This window comes from Sorex fumeus, unplaced genomic scaffold (genome assembly GCF_029834395.1).
Source record: "Sorex fumeus unplaced genomic scaffold, SorFum_2.1 ptg000044l, whole genome shotgun sequence".
In the NCBI taxonomy this organism is placed as follows: domain Eukaryota; kingdom Metazoa; phylum Chordata; class Mammalia; order Eulipotyphla; family Soricidae; genus Sorex; species Sorex fumeus.
The window spans coordinates 23,088,011-23,111,991 of NW_026606101.1; the positions used below are offsets into that span (position 1 = coordinate 23,088,011).

The 23,981-nt window shown below is 41.8% G+C and overlaps 1 protein-coding gene across 1 annotated transcript in view; it reads left to right on the forward strand.

The window, feature by feature from the left end:
* MCM8 (minichromosome maintenance 8 homologous recombination repair factor) overlaps window positions 1-20,444 on the forward strand; it is a 41,869-nt gene extending 21,425 nt beyond the window's left edge. Inside the window, exons 11-18 of the mRNA XM_056121799.1 lie at window positions 1,434-1,574; window positions 2,016-2,157; window positions 2,461-2,656; window positions 5,195-5,414; window positions 7,128-7,337; window positions 12,198-12,274; window positions 19,503-19,692; window positions 20,212-20,444. Of these exons, the coding sequence (XP_055977774.1) occupies window positions 1,434-1,574; window positions 2,016-2,157; window positions 2,461-2,656; window positions 5,195-5,414; window positions 7,128-7,337; window positions 12,198-12,274; window positions 19,503-19,692; window positions 20,212-20,304 (1,269 nt within the window). The 3' untranslated portion in view covers window positions 20,305-20,444. The remainder of the gene's footprint in view (window positions 1-1,433; window positions 1,575-2,015; window positions 2,158-2,460; window positions 2,657-5,194; window positions 5,415-7,127; window positions 7,338-12,197; window positions 12,275-19,502; window positions 19,693-20,211) is intronic.
* Window positions 20,445-23,981: the final 3,537 nt, after the last annotated feature.

A 23,981-nucleotide genomic window follows, 5' to 3' on the forward strand; every position in this document is an offset into this window, starting at 1 on the left:
GGTAGGGGTCAGATTCTGTTAATCCTATACATTGTTGTGAGGATTTGTATTTAAATCTAGAGCACTACTTTTATGATAAAATACAGATTGCCACTCTTGCAGCACAAGTGAATACAATAAAAAAAAAAATAAAATGAAACCCCAAACCTACAATGCCTGGGGATAGCTCAGTGATAGAGCACTTGCCCTGCAAGTGTGAGGCTAAGAGTTCAGTCCTTCATACCACCCTACATGAGCCAGCCCCATGCCTCACGGTAAAGTCTGCAATCTCATTCATATCACAAGTAAATGTGTGAGCACGGAAACTTAGGTGTTTGTTGCAGCCCCCAGTCATCACAGGAACAATAGAGGAGGAAAAGGAAACAGTTGGAGATCTGCAAACATACAGCCAGAGTTTAGAATGATGTAAGACCCAAATGACGACCACCAAACTCTAAAATGAGTCCCTTGGGGTGGAAACATAGCACAGCAGGTAGGGCGTTTGCCTTGCACGCGGCTGACCCAGGTTCGATTCCCAGCATCCCATATGGTCCCCTGAGCACCGCCAGGAGTGATTCCTGAGTGCAGAGCCAGGAGTAACCCCTGTGCATCGCCAGGTGTGACCCAAAAAGCAATAAATAAATAAATAAAATGAGCCCCTTAAGGTGGCAGGCTGGGGAGATGGGAGGGAACATGGGAACCTTGGTGGAGGGAAGTTGACTCTAGTGGTGGGATTGGTGCTAGAAATTATATGCCTAAAAGTCAACTCTCAGTAACAATGTCAAGGCTCTGAAGACATTACATTTTACAGCTTCTGTCTTGACCACAGGGCACGTTCAGTGCTTAAAGTAGCTAAAGCTTCAGTTAAGAAAATTCCCCCCTCCCATTCGTCATTTTGATGACCTGATTAGAAGGGACTGTACGCTTTAGTCATGGGGCCTACGCATACTTGGTGGTGGGGAACCAGAGAGCACAACTTGTGGCACTGGGCTCATAGGTGGCAGTGTTGCTGGAGTCACACTTGGCATGTGTGGTGATGCTGAGGATCAAACTCAAAACCTCACGCCTGCAAGACACACTGTACTGCTCTATCCCTGGGCTCTTCTACTTGCAAATTTGACATCTTCCTGGCCTTGAAAAATCAAAAGAAGCTTTGAGACGGCTTGAGTAACTGGAAATTTAAAAGTTGCCCCTCAGAATTAGAGAGCTAGAAAGCAAGGATGGTGGCAAAGTTATAATAAGTTATGCCTAAGTATCTTATTGGCCACTAGGTTGTACATGCTCATGTCAGAGTCAAAGGAACAAGTTTTTAGACTTTTCTTGGGGGAAAAAATAAGTTACTCATACTTTAAAACAAAATCCCCAATAGCTGTAATATAGGAGGGACACTCCTTTTGCAAGTCATCTTTATGTTTTTCTTACTTTGTTTTTTTATTTTTTCCTTCTTAATTGAGCTTGTTAAAGCAGGTTTGGCATTAGCACTTTTTGGAGGAAGCCAGAAATTTGTCGACGACAAGAACAGAATTCCAATTCGAGGGGACCCACATATTCTTGTTGTTGGAGATCCAGGCTTGGGAAAGAGTCAGATGCTACAGGTAGGAAATCAGTAATTTAATATTTGATGTTTTGCTTAAAAAATGTGTGAAAAATCACAAGTGAATTTTCTCAAAGCATAGAGCACTTGTGTGCTGGAGGATATAGTTTCTGTGCTGGTATAAAAGCATCTCTATGTAGGGAACCATAGAAATAGTACAAAATCTAGTGTGCAGTTTTCCCTGTATGAACTTGAACATGAAACATAAAATGGAGCTGTGTGGAGTATGAGCACAGACCAGTGTCACCAGGCTGCCTGGACTCAGTCCTGACTCAACACCTTCAGTAGCTGTGTAAGTTTCTCTCTGTTTCTGCATCACTAAGTAGAGATGCCTTTGTACCTTCCAGTGACTGGAAAGCTTTTAGGAAAAAGCCTGTAGCACTTACTCCTAGCTATTATTGCCCTTTTATTTCGACTGAGTCTAAAATTTTTGTTTCCTTAGGCAGTGTGCAATGTTGCTCCACGTGGTGTATATGTTTGTGGTAATACCACGACCACCTCAGGTTTGACGGTGACTCTTTCAAAAGATAGTTCCTCTGGAGATTTTTCTTTGGAAGCTGGTGCCCTCGTCCTTGGTGATCAAGGTGAGAACAATGCAATCGAAGGGAATAATAGTTCTGGGGCTTTTTTTTTTTAATGCAGCTCTTTAATAGTAACATTTACTCCCTTGAATATGTATTTTAAGTCCTATTTGAATTTAAGTCTTAAAACTGTCTGAGGGTCAGTCCCATATCTTCTTCATCTCTCAAAAACATAGTACCTTTCTTAAGGAAAATGCTCAGGGAGTAAATACTACATAAGCAATCAGTAAGACAAGCATTTTAGTTGCTTTCCATCCTGTAAGGTATGGAACTTAACCAAAGAAAACCTTTTTTGCTGTGTGGTAGGTATCTGTGGAATAGATGAATTTGATAAGATGGGAAATCAGCACCAAGCCTTGTTAGAAGCCATGGAACAGCAGAGTATTAGTCTTGCAAAGGCTGGTATGGTTTGTAGCCTCCCTGCAAGAACTTCCATCATTGCAGCTGCAAATCCTGTTGGAGGACACTACAACAAAGCCAAAACTGTGTCCGAGAATTTAAAGTAAGTCTCTTCGAAGATACATACACCTTTCCCATACTGAATTTTGTTTTATTTTTGCTTTTTTTTTATTTTATAAGGTAGTTCACAATATTCAATTATATTTAATATTCAGACACCAATCCCACCACCATCACACCTTCCCACCACCATATTTATGATGTTTCCATCCCAAGACCCAATCCCTGCCCCAAAACACAAACGAAATAACGTATTTTGTATTGTTTGTTATGAAAAAGTGCTGAAAATGCTACCAAAAAGTATCCATAGAGGAAATAGTATGAAGATTGTCCTATTTTTGCAGGGGCCATTAAGACCTTCTTTAGGATATCACAAACATGTTGTTAAAGGTTGAGTGATCACATACTCAATTCTTAGTATGATTCAGCGAGAAAAAGATAACTGAGCACAGAATGATTTTAGGGTCAAATTTTGGGTCCACTGCTCCTGGGTTGAGTCTGTGGCACCACATATGGTCCCCCGAGCACCAACAGGGGTTACTCCTGACCATAGAGACAGGAATGGCCCCAGAGCACTGCTGGGTATGCACTCCTCGCCCCCACCCCTCAAGAAGTAAACATAATGAGTAGGCACCAGAAGTTTCTAGCATATGTACAGAAATAGGAGCACTACATACAAATTAAAGAAGTACTGTAGCTACCAGATTGTCAACCGTGCCTGGCAAAAGGGTGTGGAAATGAACTGTCAGGCGAGCAGTTTAGCGTTTTGGAAGAAAACTTGGCATATTTGCTCAAAACGCACATTTTTATTCCAGCTAATTTTACTTTCAGTAATGTTCTTAATGCAAACAAATTCACATATATACTACAGGGTGGCTTTTACAATATTGTTTACCACTGCCAAAGATTGGGAACAGCTTAAATTGCTCTTCAGCAGGGAAGTGGTTCAACTATCTTATAAGGCATGTTGTGGAATATAGCAATTATGAAAATGAAGATAGTTTTGTATATACTAATAGGGGAGTCTCTGTGCTTCACTGTTAAAGTAGAAAGAATATGTTATGTTCTTATATGTGTAGTATGATCCCACATTTTTTGTTTTGTTTTTTGTCTTTTGGGTCACACCTGACAGTCTTAACTCCTCCTGGCTCTGCACTCAGCGACCACTCTTGGTGTGCCTTGGGGAGCTGTATTGGGTGCCGGGGATTGAACCCGGGTCATCTGTGTGCAAGACAAGTACCTGATCCACCTTTTTCACTTTTTCAGATCTGTGTATGCTTTCTCTTCTAATTTGTTATATACAGTCTGGACATAATGGGAAAGGGAAAACAAGAAAAGGACATAAAATGCCTTGTATAAAAAATAGGTAACTCAATTTCTGGGAGAAAAACATTAGGGGCAGAGTATCAGTACAATGGGGAGGGTGTTTGTCTTGTACTCGACTGACCTGGGCTTGATCCCTGGAATCCTATATGATACCCCCATGCCCAGCCAGGAATAATTCCTGAATGCAGAGCTAGGAGTAACCCCTGAGCAATGCTGGTGTGACCCCAAAAGCCAAAAACAAAACAAAGCAACAAAAAAAATAATTTCCTAATGTTTGATAATATATACCTTTAATATATAATGTTTCCTTGTAAAATGCACAATTGAACTTCAGTGATTACTTAGTATATCCATCTCTAAAAAAGTAAAATCTTTTCACTTTTTTGTAAAATGATCAAGTGTTCTTTTTTAATTGAAAGAGCTTATTGAACCAAGGACTTTGGAAACTTAGATTCTCGTTTATGGTAGTCCCACAAATCTGCTTTGGGGCTTTGGGCATATTCTTTAATTACTCTGGATTCCTATTTTCATCTCTTAGAGTGGGATTGTCTGACTAATGGGTTTAGAGAAAATGAATAGTTCATTGCAGTATTTTGTTTAGTTTTGTTTTGTTTGGGGTCCACGCCCATTAATGTTCGATGGTTACTCCTGGCTGTGCACTCAGGAATTACTTCTGGCGGTTATCAGGGGACCATTAATGGATTGCTGGGAATTGAAACCAGGTCAGCCTCATGTAAGGCAAGCGCCCTACCCTACCCACTGTACTTTCTCTCCAACCCAGGTGCAGTATTTTTGTTATAATGATTGACATAGAGTTGGTCCTTTTCACAAAGAGTGGAGGTTTCGTTTCTATAGGTACTGTGTAATTCATTGTGTAAATGAGATAAAAGATAAAAATGATTAGAAACCACTCTGTGTATCACATATTATATAATCTCTGGTATGCCATAGAGTATTTTAGTTTAATTCAGTGATCCTAAATCATAAGCAGTGATATGGAACATAGAGAATAATTTAAGGGTTTTGATGGTATGAAAGGGCTGTATTCTCACCCTGCTGATGGTTTCTTTTGAAGGCTGTGTGACTTGGTGTCTGTGGAGTTGGTAGGTGTACTGAATAAAAGTCCTATTAATTTTTTAACCTAAAACCTTTTTTAAGTACTACCTAGAATTTGGGTGGTAAGCAAGCGAGTAAAGCTTTGTACATTTACAGTTTGCCTGGATTTCAATCATTGTTTCTTCTTTCCTACTCTTAGAATGGGGAGTGCCCTGCTATCAAGGTTTGATCTGGTCTTTATCCTGTTAGACACTCCAAATGAGGATCATGATCATTTGCTCTCTGAACATGTAATAGCAATGAGAGCTGGAAAGCAGAAAACGGTCAGCGGTGCCACAGTAACACGTATGAATAGCCAAGGTTCAAATACTTCCATACTCGAAGTATTTTCCGATAAACCATTATCAGAAAGACTGAAGGTATGTTTTTTTTTTCTCTGTAACCATTCAGTTTCCTCCTTCTTAAAGTGTCAGTTTAATTTGTATTTTATTATACAGCAGTACTATACCATGAATACCAAAACTTTAAAAACTATAAAACTAGGCTTTATGTAAACATTGTGGGGTTTTTTTGGCACCACATTGCACTGTTCTCAGGCCTTACTCTTGGTATTGTGCTCAGGGAGCACTCCTGCTGGGCTTGGGGTACCGGGGATTGAACCCAGTCAGCCACATGCAAGGCAGGTGCCCTTCCTGCTGTACTGTTGCTTTGGCCCCACTTTATGTAAACTTTATCTAAAATAATCTTTTTTTTTTAAATTGAATCCCTGTGAGATACAGTTACAAAGCTTTCATGTTCAAGATTCAGCCGTACAGTGATGGAACACCCATCCCTCCACCAGTGCACACTTTCCACCACCAGTTTCCCCAGTATATCCCCCCCGCCACCCCCCTCCCCCCATCCCAGTCCTCACCCTGCCTCCATGGCAGGCAATTTCCCCAGTACACTCTCTCTACTTTGGGGCATTATGTTTTGCTTGAATTTTCCCACGACCATTCAAGCCTGCCAGCCAGGGGCAGATGGTAGATCATTTATTGTCCATTGCTCATTTTGAATATCATGAGTGCCTTGGTTGTGCGCTTCTGGAATCCTAGATTGTAAATGGTTGGGTTCCAGAGACATTTCTGTAGGGCAATTCCATTTTGGAATTCAGTTGGGCATCTCTGGACCGGGGCTGTTGGTGCGCTAAGGTGGCACCTGGAGACACATTGTGGGTGTGGCAGTCAGGCCAACGAGTCGGTGGGGAGCCTGAAAGGAACAGCCCAGCACCTCTGCTGCAACGTGGCATGCAGATTTAATCCTGGAACCCGAATACCTGGGCCTTGCTTGTGGAAGCTCTTGATTGCCGGGATTCCATCTGGAGTAGGCGGGGAGACTGCACCTGCTTCACCTAGGGTGCCCCGGTGATATTGGCTTGGTATGGGGCCCGGAGAGATCTCTGGCTCTGTGGTGTCTTCCAGGACTCGCTGCTGTGTCTCTAATGGTGGAGTCAGGCCAGGGGTATGGTGGCAATTTTGGATTGTGGAAGCAAGCGGCTGCTGGGGGCTCTGCTTGGGCATGCACAGACCAACCTGCCCCTTTCTGATTTATCCCAGTCTTTTCAGCCATGCGTGGGTCCTATATTAACTGTGTCTTTTGATCTCTTTCGAGATTTATGTAGGGGTCTCTGAAATAAGGCCAATAAATGAGCTTGTATAGCTGAGCCAGTGGTTGTTTGTAGGCATGGCTTCCACATACCTAACTTTTGGCCGTTTAATTTCTTGGCAAACTTGGTCCCAAGTTGTTGGGGCCAAAGGCGCATCAGAAATTTTAGAGTGTCAGGAAACCTGAAGTCACCATCAGGCTGCTGATTAACTCACCCTGCAGGTAAAGGTTGACCTGTTGATGACACTGTATCCCCTCTAAAATAATCTTAAATAAACTAGATCAAGGTCCAGAACTATAGTTTGGCTTTTTGTAGTCTTTTTTTTTTCTGACTTACTGACTTCGAAACATGCAAGGAAAGCTCTCTACCACTCAACTAATCCTGCCTTAGAGAATCTTTTAGAATGTCCTATTTATTTAAGCAGGTTATTTTAACAAAGATTTTATTTGCCTCTTATCCTTGCGCCATTCCTCCATCTCATTAATAGGTAGTTCCTGGAGAAGTTATAGATCCAATTCCCCACCAACTACTGAGAAAGTACATTGGTTATGCTCGGCAGTATGTCTATCCAAGGATATCCACGGAAGCTGCTAAAATCCTTCAAGAATTTTACCTTGAGCTCCGGAAACAGAGCCAGCGGTTAAACAGTTCACCAATCACCACTCGGCAGCTGGAATCTCTGATTCGTTTAACAGAGGTATGCTGATTTTAGCTTTGTGCTTTTTTGTTTTGTTTTGATTTTAGCTTAGCAGGGTAATGGGATGGAATGAGATGAGATCATTTCTCTCACTTTCCTGTATAATTGGTTTGGTTTTTCTTTCATCCAAGAGTCATTAGAAATGTGTGGATGTAAGAGTAGTCATTTTTTTAAGGTTTGATATTTAACTATTGATCAAAGCATAGTTGTTCTTCCTGTACACAGATGCAATTGCGTGCAACTCTTTGTTTGACACTAATAACATTTGAGAGATACCTGGAGCATAAAGAATGCTTGGATGAAGTACTTGGGGGTTTTGGGTTTAATATGTGGAAATATTTCCATTGAGATGGAACCTTGCATTCAGACAGGTAGCGAGTGAAGAGCCGAGCCAGTGTATTGATGAGTACTGACGGCAGGTTCTTCAGGTGTTCAGGTCTGACCTTGTCTGGGCCGGGTGCTGTTTGCTTCTTTACTGACGAAATGGCGTGTCGGATTTCGGAAGGGAGAACGTTGGGAACGACATACCCATCCTGTGGAATTTGGTATGTCGGCAAGTGGACATGGCTATCGAAGAGATTTGAGTAGAAGTCATGGATAATCTTCTCCATTGCCGTTCTGGAGGATGTGATGGATCCATCAGGACGTCGGAGGGCAGTCATCTTGGTCTTATAGTTGGCGAAGGACAGGCGGGCGTTACGAATACTTTTCCCGGCTTCTGCCGCATCTACCAGTACTTCTGCTCTTCTCTCTTTGAGGTCTTCCTTGATCGCATCTCTGCACTGCTTTGCAAGCTCGGACGTTAGCTTGCGGTTGCCTGAGGCATGCGCCAAACCACGCTGGCGAATTAGCTCAAGAGTTTTCGAAGATAGGCGACTTTTTGTGGCTATCTCTCTCTTGGCGTTCCTCGCACATTCATGGAGGTGCTGAACCAGTCGATCGTATTCCTCGTCAATGTTGTCAACAATGGCATCTTCCCATGTTGCCGCAATAGTACCAAAGAGTTCCCAGTTGGTGGTCGTTCTGGGAGTTCTCTTTTTGAACTTTGCAGCCCTTTCTCCCCGCTCTGTGAAGTAGAATTTTGCACGAAGGAGACGGTGGTCCGATCCCGTTCGAAATTTTGGGACAACAGCGACATCAGTCAGGCAAAACCGTCGATTGAATATGATGTGGTCTATTTCGTTGTGGAATCGTCCACCGGGAGACTCCCATGTCCATCGTTTAGATTCTGCCTTCTGGAACTGTGAGTTACCATGAATGGTCTTGGTCGACATGATGAACTCAGACAGTCTCTCACCCTGTTCGTTCCATTCTAGGCCATGGGTTCCGATGTGAAGTTCTTCAGCTGATCTTCTCGGTCCTATCTTGGCATTAAAATCACCCACAATGATCTTGTAGAAGGTGTGGTCTTCTTTATAGAACTTCTCTAGCTCCATGTAGAACTTCTCGATTTCTCTTTCATCATAATGAGATGTTGGTGCGTAGACAACGAAGATAGAAACTGCAGGCAGTGAGCCACATCTATTCAAATGTAAACGTCCGATTCGGGTTGTTAGGCATTCAAATGAATCAATGCTCTTGGCCAAGTTTGTGTTGACAAGGACACCGACGCCTCCAACACCTCTTTATCGCATGTTCCGAGGAACAATTCTTCTCCAGTGTCGAAAACGGCATGGTGAGATTCGTGTCTTCTTGTCTCGGTCAGACCAATGATGTCGTACTTGATCATTCGCGCTTGTACCATCAGGTCCTCGATGGATGCATCTGATGCTAGCGTACGTGCATTGAAAGTACAGACGATCATTTTTGTCTTCCTTCGTTGTGGCAGCCTAGGTCGGCCTTGAGATTTTGTCGGCCTCTCCTTTCTCATCCTTCTCAGTGCTGCCATGTCGGTGAAGCCTTCAGGGTCAGGTGAATGAGACCAGTTGTAGTTACTGGTTTTGGCATATCGAATACACAGCGGATAGCTTGCCAGGCTCTTCCGTGCGGGCTGAATACTCTCGGTAGCTTGCCAGTCTTTCCGAGAGGTATAGAGGCTTTTGGGGTGACCTCTAATCACCCTTGTAGGTGTTACCATATTTGAACCCTATCAAATATGGTACGACAATTCCAGAAGACGGGTATTTAGTGTCTTATGATGTGTCGGGCGGCCGCTTGCGGCCGCGCGGGTCCGGAAAGCGTCCTGGAGTGTGGCGACGGCTGGGTAGTGGAAGTAGTGTCGAGAGTGGAAGTCTGCCAGTGGGATATTTATCTGGGTAGGGTGGGTCTCCTGTGCACAATTCGATCCCTGGGTGGTTGATGGAAGCAGACAGGGCAGGGTAGGGTGGGGCTCCTAATTAGAATCCCTTTGTCACCTGTGGTGGTGGGAGCAAGCAGAGAAGCTCTGTCCCTGGGTCCGCCGAGCCTGGAGTCCAAGGTCTCAGAGAGTTCCGCTTACCTTGTTCTGTGGGTCTTCAGTTGTGCGTGGGTCTCGGCCGGAGCGGCCGCGTGGGTCCGGAAAGCGTCCTGGAGTGTGGAAAACCAGCAGGACCGTACTACTGTTCAAGAAGGGAGACATCCATGACATTGGCAACTATCGCCCGATCTGCCTATTGTCTGTCATCTACAAGTTGTTCACTCGAGTCATCCTGAATAGGATTGGCAGAACACTAGATGAAGGACAACCATGTGAGCAAGCAGGGTTCCGCAAAGGATTCAGCACCATCGACCATATCCACACGATAACCAAACTCATTGAGGTTTCTCGGGAGTTCAAGATGCCGCTCTGCTTAACGTTCATTGATTTAAAGAAGGCCTTTGATTCTGTTGAGACGGAAGCGGTCATTGAAGCCCTAGCCAATCAGGGCATTCAAGCCCAATACATCAGGATCCTCCGTGAGCTGTATTGCGGATTCACTACCAGGATCTCACCATTCTACAAAGAAGTGATCGTTGATGTCAAGAGAGGGGTGCAGCAGGGTGATACCATTTCACCAAAACTCTTCAGTGCCACCCTCGAGAACATCATGCGACGACTGGAATGGGAAGGAATGGGAGTGAAGATAGATGGTCGGCAACTACACCACCTCCGCTTTGCTGATGACATTGTTTTAATAACACCAAACATCAGCCAAGCGGCACAAATGCTGGCCGACTTTGACCGTGAGTGTGGAAAGGTAGGACTACAGCTGAATCTTACGAAGACAATGTTTATGAGAAACAGCCTTGTTCCTGACGCCCCATTCGCTCTCAATGGAACGACCATCTCCGAATGCAACAGCTATGTGTACCTAGGTCGAGAGGTCAACATGACAAATGACCTGGCACCCGAGCTGCGCAGGAGGAAGAGAGCGGCTTGGAACGCCTTCAAGAACGTCGAAGAAATAGCTAAGAGGACGAAGAACCTCCGGCTCCGGGCACATCTCTTTGATTCCACTGTTCTTCCTGCATTAACATATGCCTCAGAGACCTGGGCCCTACGCAAACAAGATGAGAACGCCATTCAGGTCTCCCAAAGAAGAATAGAAAGAGCTATGCTTGGAATATCACGTTTCACTCAAATGAGAGAACGAATCCAGAGTTCTGACATCCGTCGACGATCAAGGATCAGGGACGCTGTCTCATATGCCAAGGTATCGAAAATCAGATGGGCTGGTCACGTAATGAGATTTAAAGACGACCGTTGGACTAGAGCTGTTACTGATTGGATTCCACGGGATGTCAAGAGACCGCGTGGCCGCCCACCTACCAGATGGTCAGACTTCTTTGTCAAGGTCATGAACGATCGGTTTGAGGCCCTCCATGTTCCCGGAGCGAAGAGATGCCATTGGGCTACACTAGCACGCGACAGGGACAAATGGAGACGTTACTGGCGCCCGCTCGAGCAAATCGACGACTAACGGGAAGTTAAGTGATTAAGTGATTAAGTGATGTGGAAATATGAAATGTATCATTTGTCTTGAGTCTAAATTGATAAAAGACAGGTGTTTTATATAAAAGTAGCATTTTAAAACCACAACACCCAATAGGAGAGAGAGAACAAAAGGGAATGCCCTGCCACAAAGGCAGGGTGGGGGGTGGGGGTTGGGGGGTGGGAGGGATACTGGGATCCCTGGTGGTGGAGAATGGGCACTGGTGGAGGGATGGGTATTTGATCATTGTATAATTGAAACCCAAGCACACAAATTTGTAAGTCTACAACTGTACCTCATGGTGTCTCACTAATAATAAAAAAAAGTAGCATTTTATATAAAAATAGTGTTTATTTTTTTAACAGCAACATCTATTCACAGACAGCTATGGATATTGAGAACTCTTACAGTTAAAATCATTGGGTTAAATGCTCTCTGTGTTTCAATTTGTCTCACAAATTGGTGAGGTTTGATTTCCTAAGAGTAAAAGGCAAGAAAAAACCAAGTATATTCATATTAAAATTGGAAATGAACGTTCAGAAAGACATGTTAGATACCATTAGATTTTAATTTATATTTTAAATGACTTACTCTTTTCATAATTAAGTTTTTAGATGATTGTTTTTAAGCCTAAGTTTTCATATTATAACTTCTTTCCCCCAAAGTCAACTTTGGATTTTGGACTGTGCCTTGTGGTGCTCAGGGGCTACTCCCAACTCTGTGCGTGGGGGTTACTCCTGGCAGTGCTCAAAGAGAAACTTCCCCTCAGGTACCTCAGGATTGAACCTGGGATTGAACCTGGGGTACCTGCATATAAATAAGCACATGTTCTGGTCTTGTTGAGCTTTCTCTTTCACCCCCCACATCAGTTTTTGTGTAAAATAATCAAGTAGTTTTAAGACATACAATATCAGAACAAATTGTTAAATATATTTCTCTTTCTTTATCTGCACGTGGCTTTCTTCCAAAGGCACGAGCAAGGTTGGAATTGAGAGAGGAAGCAACCAAAGAGGATGCTGAAGACATAGTTGAGATTATGAAATATAGGTAAGATTTTTAAATGGAAATGCTGTCTTGGGGATGGAGTGATCATACAGCGGGTAGGAAGCCTGCCTTGAATGCGGCAGACAAGATTTGATCCCCAGCATCTTGTATGGTGTTCCTAAGCACAAAACCAGGAGTAACCCCTGAGCGTTCCCTGGTGTGGCCCAAAAACAAACAAAAAAGTAAATGATGTTTTATGTAAAAAATAAGTAATCTTTCCATCTCAAATATAGATTTAATTAAGCCAACCAGAATTATTTCTATTTAGCCCGTGGATTACTTATTTTCCTCCGAACAAACTGCTTTCTTGTTTTAAAATATTTCTGTGTGAAAAATCTTTACATAAAAAAGACATTTTTTGAGTGCTAACAGACACACCATTTTAAAATCATCCAAAAACACATGCACTGAGAAAGTTTGCGTCCCTCCTGCTTACTATTCTTCCTCTCCACTAAAACACTGGTTATGTCTTGCAAATAATACATGACTTAAATTGTTTCTTTTTTAAAAATTTAGCAACATACTCACAGATCTTTTCTAATTAAAAAATAAAGATTTCCTTTTTTTAAAATTTTACACAGCTACATAGTATTCTGTTATTTAGCTACATCGAAATTTAGCCAGTACCTTGTTCTTTTTGCTATTAAAAACAATGTTACAGTGAATGATTTCTGTAAGATACTTTGAAAAAAGTTAAGTGTGGGATTGAAGTGACACCACAGTGGGTATGGCACTTGTCTTGCACATGGCTGACCTGGATTTGTTTTAGCAGCCCCCAAGTCCTCCTAGGAGGGATCTCTGAGTGCAGGGCCAGGAGTAAACCCTGAGTAGGGGGAAAAGAAGCAAAGAAGGAGGGAGGGAGGGAAGGAGGGAGGGAGGGAGGAAGGAATGAAGGAAGGAATAAGGAAGGAAGGAAGGAAGGAAGGAAGGAAGGAAGGAAGGAAGGAAGGAAGGAAGGAAGGGTTATCTTCTATGACAAACATTCAGAAATAATATTTCTGGGTCCAATGATAAATATATATGTTAAGTTTTTGATATATGTTGCTAAAGTGCTTTGCATACATATCATTTGGTAGAATGTGATGTCTATGAGGCAAGGGAATTTTTTTTTTCCTTTTTGGGTCATACCCAGCGATGTTACCGAGAGTATCTCGCCCACACGGCAAAGCCTGGCAAGCTACCTGTGATATATTCAGTATGCCAAACACAGTAACAAGTTTCACAACAGAGATGTTACTGGGCCTGCTCGAGCAAATTGATGAAAAATGGGAGGACAGTGATCCAGCGATGCACAGAGGTTACTTCTGGCTCTGCACTCAGAAATTACTCCTGGCGGTGCTCAGAGGACCATATGGGATGTTGGGAATCGAACTCAGGTCAGCCACATGCAAGGCAAATGCCCTACCCACTGTACTACTGCTCCAGCCATGGCAAGGGAATATTTAAACTGATGATAATGTCTATTTTTTTTAAATATGTTTGGCTTACTGGTGTAAAAGATAATCATCTTACATTGACTTTTTCTTTTAGTAAAGAAATATTTTAATTGAGTTCACACATTCTTACATCTCAAAATTAAAATCTTAAAAAAAATTGTAAAAAGAATTTTTTCCTACTCCACTTAGAGTCTACCTGTTTTTTTTTCTTGCTTCAGTTGGCAATAAATAATACCTTTTGTATGACTTTTAGATATAAAATACATCTCAAACTCTATATTTTCTCTCTCATAGACAAATGGTAGCATACCACACACATTTTAAAAAAATTTTTTAATGAATCACGGTGAGATACAGTTACAGACTTACAAACTTTCGAGCTTACGTTTCAGTCATACAGTGATTGAGTGCCCATTCCTCCATCAATGCCCGTTCTCCACCACCAATGTTCCCAGTATCTCTCCCATTCCCCCCATCCTTTCCCCCAACCCTCCCTACTCCACCTCTGTGGCAGGCACATTCCCTTTTATTCTCTCTCTCCTTTTGGGACCACACACATTTTTATACCTTGCCTTTTTTCACTTAAAACACATCTTTGAAATCATTCCTTTTTAATGCCTGAAGGCACTGATATAGTATGTCTTAAAACGACTTCATTTATTTTACACAAAAGCTGATGTGGGGAGTAAGAGAGAAAGTTCAACAAACCCAGGGTACGTGTTTATATGCAAGTATCCCAGGTTCAATCCCAGCCCCAAATGGTCCCCTGAGCACTGCCAGGAGTAACCACCGAGCACAGAGTTGCAAGTAGCCCCTAAGAACCACAAGGCATGGTCCAAAATCCAAAACTGACTTGGGGAAAAAGAGGTATAATATAGAAATTCAGAATAAAAACAATTATATGAAAACTTAATTATAAAAATAAGTCACTTAAAATACAAATTAAAATTAATTGTATCTAACATATTTCTGAGATTACTTTCTTAATGGCCAGGGAACCATAAAGGTTTTAACTTTAAAGAAAATATAGGAGAGGGGTTTTTTTTTTGCTTTCATTTTCACAGCTATATATTAGCCGACTTTGTGGATTATAGCATAATATAGAAATTATCTATTTTTAATATACTTTTCACAGAAATAAACATAGGCCTTTAAAAATCTACCCTTCCAAGGCCAGATTATATAAATACAAACATGAGATTATTTTAAGCTATTGCAGTTTCTTCAGCAGTAGATGGCGGCTGGAGATGTGGCTTCAGTGATAGAATAACACCCCTACCATGTGCATGGTCTTGAGTTCAAGCCTTGGAATCCTGTGCCCTCCACCCCAGCACTGCCAGGTATTGTCTTATGTCCCCAAAGTACCACCAGGTCAGGCCGTCACACCACCAGCTCAAGTACCAGATTGTCAGAACTCTTGGGCCCACAATCACTGTTATTTTTTTTTAGGTAGACAAATTGGGGGCAAGAATGATAATACAGTGGGTAGAGTGTTTGCTTTGCACACAGCTGACCCAGATTCTATCCCTGGCACCACATACGGTCCCCGGAGTAAGCGGATAGAGCAAGGAGTAAGCCCTGAGCACTGCTAGATGTGGCCGATAACAAACAAGATGGATTTATTTTTTTCTAATAGTTGCTATGCTTAGAGTCAGAATGAGCTCACTCTGCCCCGCTGTTCCTCTGGCTCCTTGTCACTGAGCTGCATGAACATGGGCTTTAGAGTCTGACCTAGAGCTGCCAAAGCCAATGTCACTAGCTTCAGACTGCTCTGATCTTTCATGAAGTGATGGGGATATGGTAGAGTGACAACTCCATTTCTGATGAGTTAATGAAACTCTCTGGCTGTCATGCTGGCTTTGGGCATTTTAGGATGAGACTGAGTAGACCCCCTTATTCTGACGCTCAGTACCCACTGAAGACTTCAGTAGCTGGCAGGCGAGACAGCTCCTAAACGACCCTTTTAGAGAACTTTCTTGTCTGATTTTAAATACTCTCCATATTGATTGTTCTTATGTCCCCTTCCTTATAAAGAAAACCCTTACCTATTTGTCACTCTGGCCACACTGGCATTGGCCGGTTCCTTTAAATCCTAAGAATTTTTGTCCTGTGGCCAGAGAGAGTACAGTGGGTCAGTCATTTACCTTGCACACACAGCCAGTTAGGCTCAGTCCCAAGCACTCATAGGTCCTCCCAAGCACAGGCAGAATCAGGAGGAAGTCCTTAGCACAGGTGGGTGTGGCCCAAAAGTAAAAAAGAAAAGGAATTATTGCTCTTCATACGTAGCCTATGGAAGAATGGGGAGTTTTGTATTGATGTAGTTGTCAGCAACTGTGAGGCTTACTAAGTTCACTTGTTGTCTGTGGAAGCTTTAAAGACTGAAGAATTGTCAACTCTTAACTTTTAAAAAATTATTTTTATAAAGCTGTTCATGATGCTTTGTCACATTCAGTATTCCAACACCAATCCCACCACCATTGCACCTCCCCACCACCATTATTTCCAGTTTTTCCCAACCACCATTCAGGCCTGCTCCAATAGCAGGCCCTAAATTATTTTGTATTGCTTTTGAATAATTCGCTAAAAATGATAAAAGGTTTTAGAAAAAAGTGTGTGAAGATTGTGGATCCATTAAACCTTAACATGTCGTTATAGTTAAGCCTTGTGTATTAACATTCTCTTAAACCAGATTAGTTGTCTTCTACTTTATTTCCAATCTATGTAGTTTGCTTCTCCTGGTGTATCAGTGGTATAGAGTTTGAAATTTCCAGAAATTCTAAAATTTTGAATGGGGTTATACAGCTGGGGGTTAAGTTTTAACTGGATAGTGACTCTGGATCATGGCTTCTTAATGAGTTTATTTGGTGCCAGCCAAAGGCAGTTCATGGGCATGACTGCCAGGCTACCAGAAGATTAGGGAGATAGCGGTGGTAGCTGTGAGAGGCTGGAGATTTTTTCAGTCTCAAAATCCGAATACCTGAGTTTTTCAACAGATCGATTTTTGTATGAGGCTCAATCTAGCAGTAGTCTGGCCTTTAGCAGGGTTCTGTTTGGGCGAGCTCCTAATTTTTTATTCCTGGCTCCCAACTTTTACCTGCCTCATAATGAGGAAAACCATTAACAGTTAGTGACCACCAAAACCAATTCTTAGCATATTGTCTTCTGTTTCTAACTGCCCCAGGGGTTAGCACCAGAGTGTTTGATCAGTTTTCTCTTTTACATGATTCAGGGTTTGAGGGGCCTTTTAGATAAAATTGGTTTTCCAGTTGACCTCATTAACTAGGAATATAAGTCACTGAACTCAAGAAAAATTCCACAGATTTGGGATTTTGAGTATTCTACATTTCCCCCACCCCCATTTTATAAAAAGGACCAACAGCAGGGACTTTTTTTTCAATAATAAGATGCCTCTTTGCTTACAACTTAGAGGATTTGTGTCATTTCTTAGCTTGAATCTCTTCCTCCTCCATCTTTGGATATAGAGTAAGATTGTCCTTCTGGCTTTCGTTCCATAATCTTTTTCTTGCCCTTGCTTTTTCTGGTTTGGTTGTGCTTAAGAAACTCTAAGCTGCTGTTTCACTGAATCTTTTTTGGTTTGGTTTGGTTTGGTTTGGTTTGGTTTGGTTTGGTTTGGTTTGGTTTGGGGGCCACACCCTGCTGTGCTCACGTCTTACTTCTGGTACTGAGTTAGGGATTACTCCTGACTGGGCTTGGGGAACCATATGAGGGTCTAGGGACCAAACCAGGGTTGGCCATGCCCTACCCCCTATCTGTACCTCCTATTTCTCCAGCTCCTGCTTCATTAACTCCTGACTGTCAGGCAAATTAAAGGTCTGACTACCCATAATCCTCTAACTATCTCTGTTTGGCTTGGGTTGGTTGTTTGTTTTGTGTGTGTGTGTGTGTGTGTGTGTGTGTGTTTGCCTTTGTGTCTAGGGTTTAAGGAGAAGGAGTGAGAAGGAGTTTTTTTGTTTTATGGTGCCAGGAATCAAACCCAGAACCTTTATGCATGCACTCTATTTCGCGGCTACATTTTTTTTTTTCCCCCCTGGCAATGCACAGGAATTACTCCTGGTTCTGCACTCAGGAATAACTCCTGGTGGTGCTCGGGGGACCATATGGGATGCTGGGAATTGAACCCGGGTTGGCCGTGTGCAAGGCAAATGCCCTACCTGCTGTACCATATTGCCCCAGCCCCCTTGCAGCTACATTCTTGAGGATTTATAATTTACTCATTGCCTTTAGCCCTTAGACTATAGATTTTGCCTTAAGTCGGTCGTCTGTTGTTACTCACTGTTACTCCACAGTCAGCCCACTACTCTGTAGACACTGGATTAGGTATCATTTGAGACCTCATTTGAGACTACATTGCAGATGGCACTGATTTCTGCCTCTCAGAAGCTGTATTACTCATCATGATATGTCCTAGGGATCTGAATCCTCATGTCAGATTGTGGGTCTTTGTCCATATGCAGCTCTTGGCCACTTCCTTACAAAACCTAGTTTCTGCCGCTTCTCACAGGTGCCTTGCTGGTCACTTTCAACTAGTTTCAAACTGTTTATTTCTAGGTTCCTAAGAAGAAAGGTTTCATTAAGGGCACCCACATAAAATCCCAGTTTTTTTTTTCTGGGATTATCGAGTATGTTTACTTGCTTTTTAAACATTGTGTTGAGCAGAGAATGACTGGGTTCCTGTGGAATAAGAGATGCTTAGAAACACTGGAGGGCTGACTGAGAAGGGTTTTGCTTATGGTAACGATAGCAAGGTCGCAGGAACCATTCCTAGCAGTCCTTGACCAGGGTGGCTGGTTCAGTTGCTGGTTCAGTGATGCAATGCTTCTCTGGCCTGGCAGTGTGTGGGGAGGATCATGTAATGCCAGTGTTAGAACTTGGGTCTCTGCACTTGCCAGGCATGTACCCCTGACAATTGAGTGATCTCCCCAACTGAAGATAAAGACCTTATTACTCTAATTTTTCTTTTCTACTTCTACTTTATAAGATAACCTCATCAATGAGTATCTTTACCTAATCAAGCCAAGTATTAGTATGATTAGAATTTTTTTTCAGACTAAAGTACTCTCAAAGGTCAACAATAACAAAACAATAATCCCACACACAAAAATAATGAGAGGGGCAAGTGATCGTATAATGGGTTGCCTTGCACATGGTCAACCTGGGCTCAATCCCTGGCATCTCATATGGTCCCAGCACCACCAGGAGTAATTCCCAAGTGTAGGGCCAGGAGTAACCCCCAAGTATTACCAGCTGTGACCCATAAAGAAAACAAAAAAATGAGAGGGTCGAAGAGAGAGTACAGGGATTAAGGTGCTTGCACATGGCTTACGCAGGTTCAATCCCCAGAACCCTATATGGTGCTTTGAGTCAGGAGTGATCACTGAGGTAAAGCCAGTGTAAGCCCTGAGTACCACTGGGGATGGCCCCCAAACAAATAAAAGTTAACACTGTTATAACCGTATTACCTCAGCTACAATAAAAATTAATTTAAAAATAATTTCTCGATGAAAAATTTTCAGGAATCAAAAAACACATTTTGGACTATCAGATTTATACTTTTTTGCATTTACTTTTAAACTTTTAAGTTCTTTTAAGGTGGTAACTGTGTTCAAATAATTTTTTCTCTAAACAGTTTGACATAAAAGCTACACATTACATGTTTAAAAATCTTTGCTGTGTGAGCCTCAGAGCTAAATCTCTATTTTTCTTATAGCCTGGAGTTTGAAGACAGATTTTGTCCCTGCTATACTAACTTTTTCTTCTCTTCTCTTCTTGTTAAGCATGCTAGGAACTTACTCTGATGAATTTGGGAACCTAGATTTTGAGCGATCGCAACATGGTTCTGGAATGAGCAACAGGTCAGCAGCAAAAAGATTTGTTTCTGCTCTCAACACGATTGCTGAAAGAACTTACAATAACTTGTTTCAGTTTCATCAACTTCGGCAGATTGCCAGAGACTTGAACATCCAGGTATGAGACACAGGCAATGCCAGTGCCCCACCCACAGTACTGTTGCTCTGGCCCCTACATTCACTTTTTAAAACTTTTTGGTTTTGCTCTATTGCAAGCCACAGCACCCAAAAGGAGAGGGAGAGCAAAAGGGAATGCCCTGCCACAGAGGCAAGGTGGGGTGGAGGGGGCAGGGTGGGGGTGTTGGGAGAGATGCTGGGACCATTGGTGGTGAAGAATGGGCACTGGTGGAGGGATGGGTACTCCATCATTGTATGACTGAAATGCAAGCACAGAAATCTGTAAGTCTAACTGTACCTCACGGTGATTCACTCTAAAAAATTTAATACAAATTAAAACAAAATAACAAAAGAAAGAAACTTTTTGGTTTTATTTTCATGCCAGAGATGAAATTCAGGGCTGCACATGCAAAGTATGCATTCTATCACTGTGCTATATCCCCAGACATGGAGATTAATATCTTTAATAAATTTTCCTAATGTTTCCTAGTGAGCTAACTCTTTTGATGTTTTCTTCCAGGTGGTTGATTTTGAAAATTTTATTGGATCACTCAATGACCAAGGTTATCTCTTGAAAAAAGGTCCGAAGGTGTACCAGCTTCAAACTCTGTAAGACTGTTCAAACCAAACCAGGAATGACCTCCTGTCCTGTTAGCCTTTTAAAGCCTTGATATTGACAAAAATACAGGAAGAAAAAAAAATACTCTTCTGTGAAAGGTAAACATGAAAAGTAAATAAGAAGAGTGTTGCACAAATTTAAGGTGTGTGATAGTTGCGTGTTAAAATCATTTATTTTTTTAAGCTAAAAATAAAATGCTTATAAATAATAGGGGTTTTTGGCATGTTTTTTTAATGTACTTTATAATTTTGATTGGCAGATACCTATGTGGGGAAACATTCGCAATTATTTTTTATGTTTGGTTTGGCTTTGGGGGTCACAGCTGACAATACTCAGAGGTCACTCCTGGTGGTGCTCAGGGGACCATATGGGTACCAGGGATTGAATTCAGTCAGCGGTGTGCAAAACTGGTTCCTTACCCACTGTCCTATCTCCAGCTCCTTTCCCTTTATGTTTATATAATTTCGACACAAAAAAACTGAGTATCAGAAATAAAAACTTTCAAGTCCAAAAACTTCATGAATATTATCTATTGAAATAGCTAACAACTACTATGATTTTTAAATATTTATTAGTAATAGTATTATTACCAAAGTCAAATATAAACCTACTTTATTCACTTACTATTTTGTAGCCCTGGTTATTCCCCACTCAGTACTCAGGTTTTATATTAAAACCTAGTAGCATTTGGGGCCAGATAGTACAGCGGGTAGGGCGCTACCTAGCAGATGGTTAATTGGGGCTTGATTCTCAGTACCGTATGTTTTCCTGTGGTCCCTGCTAGGAGTGATCTCTATGGCAGAGCCAGAGGTAAGCCCTGAGCACTGCAGCTCCCCATTTTTTTTTTTTTAACTCTAGGACCGGAGAGATAGTATAGTGCTATCTTGCTAAGGCAAGGTAGGCAACTTGCCTAGCATGCAGCTAACCCATTCTTAATCCCCCAGATTCCATATGGTCCCCTGAGCATCACCAGGAATAATTCCTGAGTGTGAGCCAGGAGTAACCCCTGAGCATCATTGGGTGTGGCCCAATGACCTCCCCCACTGCCTGCAAAAAAAAAAAAAACAACATGAAATCTAGCAGCTTCTGTTTCATTCTTTAATATTCCTTATTTTTTGCTCAATTTTAAATTGCTTTCCCATTTGCTTCCAGAGGAAATTCCAGAGGACATGCTAATGCTGCTTAATTGTTTCAGGTTTTAAAATCACTGTTTTACAAAAGATAAAACATTTGATCTCTTAAACTCTTCTATACATATACACACATTCCATTACTTTCCAATTATATATCATAATTGTTTAAATTTGTATTTAAACTACATATTCTATTGAATATTATTCATTCTCTGTACAATGTTTTGTTTTCCTGAGAATTCATAATTTGTTTTCAACTCAGATGTTTCTGTCACTAATTTGATCCTTACATTCTGCTGCAAGTCCTAGTCTTCTCCCAAATGAATCAAATGGTTCATTTTAACTTCTTGGAGTCCTCTGTTCTCTAAGCCTCGGGCCTTTCTTGGTCTGAATTACATAGTTATCATCTTGTGACTTTTCATTTTCTCTCCCACTTGTGACTTCAATATCTTCTTATTTTATTTCCTCCTGTTGGTAGAATCTATACTGTAATAACTTCATGAGAAAGCGTTTATAAGACAAATTGTACCTTCACCCCTGCCCTGACAGTTTGGGCTTAGCGTTTTCGTTTGGAAATTGTTTTTCACTCAAAATTTTAGGTTTGCTTTTCAAAAATTTTAGTCTTGTTTTATTAATTTCAGTTCTATTATGAACCAAACCACCATTTCCTCTCTTTTTGTTTTTCTTTCTTTTTCTCACGCTCTCCCTGTTTCCTCCTCCCCTCCACCCCCAGCCTGTCTGTGTTCAGTGCTTCCTCCTGGAGCTGTGCTCAAGAATCACTCCTTATAAACCATCTCATCTAGTATCCTAAACCCAAGGACTTTGCTTTACTACTTGTCAAAGCCATAGCAAGTAGAAGAAAGATTTTCACATATATTTCCCTAATGAGGTACATAAAGTGGATGATTATGCCACTTACAGATAGAGCACATTGCATAGAATTAACTACTGCTTAAGCAACTTGGTTTAACAACATAAAATACATTTTTTGATCCTAGAGGATAAAGGAATTCTTCTCTTATCAAGAAGAATTGAGGGGCTGGAGCGGGTACAGTGGGTAGGGCATTTGCCTTGCATGTGGCCAACCCAGGTTCAATCCCCAGCATCCTAAATGGTCCCCCGAGCACCGCCAGAGGTAATTCCTGAGTACAGAGCCAAGAGTAACCTCTGAGAATTGCAAGGTGTGACCCAGGAAAGAGAAAAAAGAAGAAAAAATTGAGTATGGGGTTGGATAGATAGTACAGTGGGTAGGGTATTTGTCTTTGCATACAGCTGACCCTGGTTTGATCCCTGGTATTGTATATGGTCCCCTGTGCACTGCAAGGAGTAATTCCTGAGTACAAAACCAGGAGTGACCCCCACAACAAAACAAAAAAGAAATGAGTTTGTAAGATGATAGAGAAGCATTCTCTTGCATCCTGGGAAGTTGCATCCTGGAAGTTCCTCCAAAGCAATAAGTAATTGCTATCAAAATTATATACCTCATCTTTTGTGAACTGATACAAAACCCCGAACTTTAATTGTAGAGACTGCAAAACAAAAAATTATTACTGATTCCTCCGTTGTGGAGCCTTACTAAGGAAGGACTTTTCCCTCAAGTTACTCCATTAGAGATCTCCCAAATACTAGTTCGAATATGAAAGGTTCCTGAGGAGAGATCAGATACCTTTCTGGCACTTCTGGGATAAAGGTCACATACCTTTACCAAGACTAGAAGAGACAAAACATGGGAGTGAGGGGCACTGGAACTTCTGTTTTCTGGGCTGCTAGGTCAAAACCTTTAGAATCAGAGGTGATAATTCCTTATTTCCCCACTTACTAGGTCAAATTAGGGGCCCTAGAGAACTGGCACAAATCCTGACCTTGTGAACGGGACAGAGAGCATGTAATCACTGAACTGGATGGAATCCAGGGCAAGAGCAAGAACTGCCTCCACTGCTTACTGTTGGGAGTTTGGGAGTGGCAACTGGGTCTCCAGGGCTACAAGAGTCCTTAGCATTTACACAAGATTGGTGCTTTTTTAATAGCTATCATAAACTTCTACAGGAGGTCTGGAGAACAGTTCGTGAAAGATGTCTCTGACCTTAATAGGTGCTGGAATGCAGGCTTGGAATAACAAGTTTTTTGAAAATAGAGCTGTGTAGATTCCCTTTACTAGAGGTTCCCAAACTTACTCAGCCTATCAACACCATTCTCAGAAAAGTGTCACTTAGTACCCCCTGAAACTTTCTTTTTAAGCAGATATTACCTGATTATACTCTACTGGCCTCCAAACCCACCTATAAATGGTGAGAGCGTGGAGATACCACTCAAAGTTGACAGAACAGTTTTGATATGATTTAATGTAAACTTCATAGCATTTAGGTAAAGTGAGTCCCTGCAAGTCTGAAATTGACCTGACCATTAATGTCCAGGCACTTATGGTTTAAATCCAAATCTGATCATTTCATTTCTTTCTATCTGACTGTTGGTTTATTTATCACACTGGTTTGAAACCATGCCTAACTTAGACTACTAGTTCAAAATGCCTTTGAATTC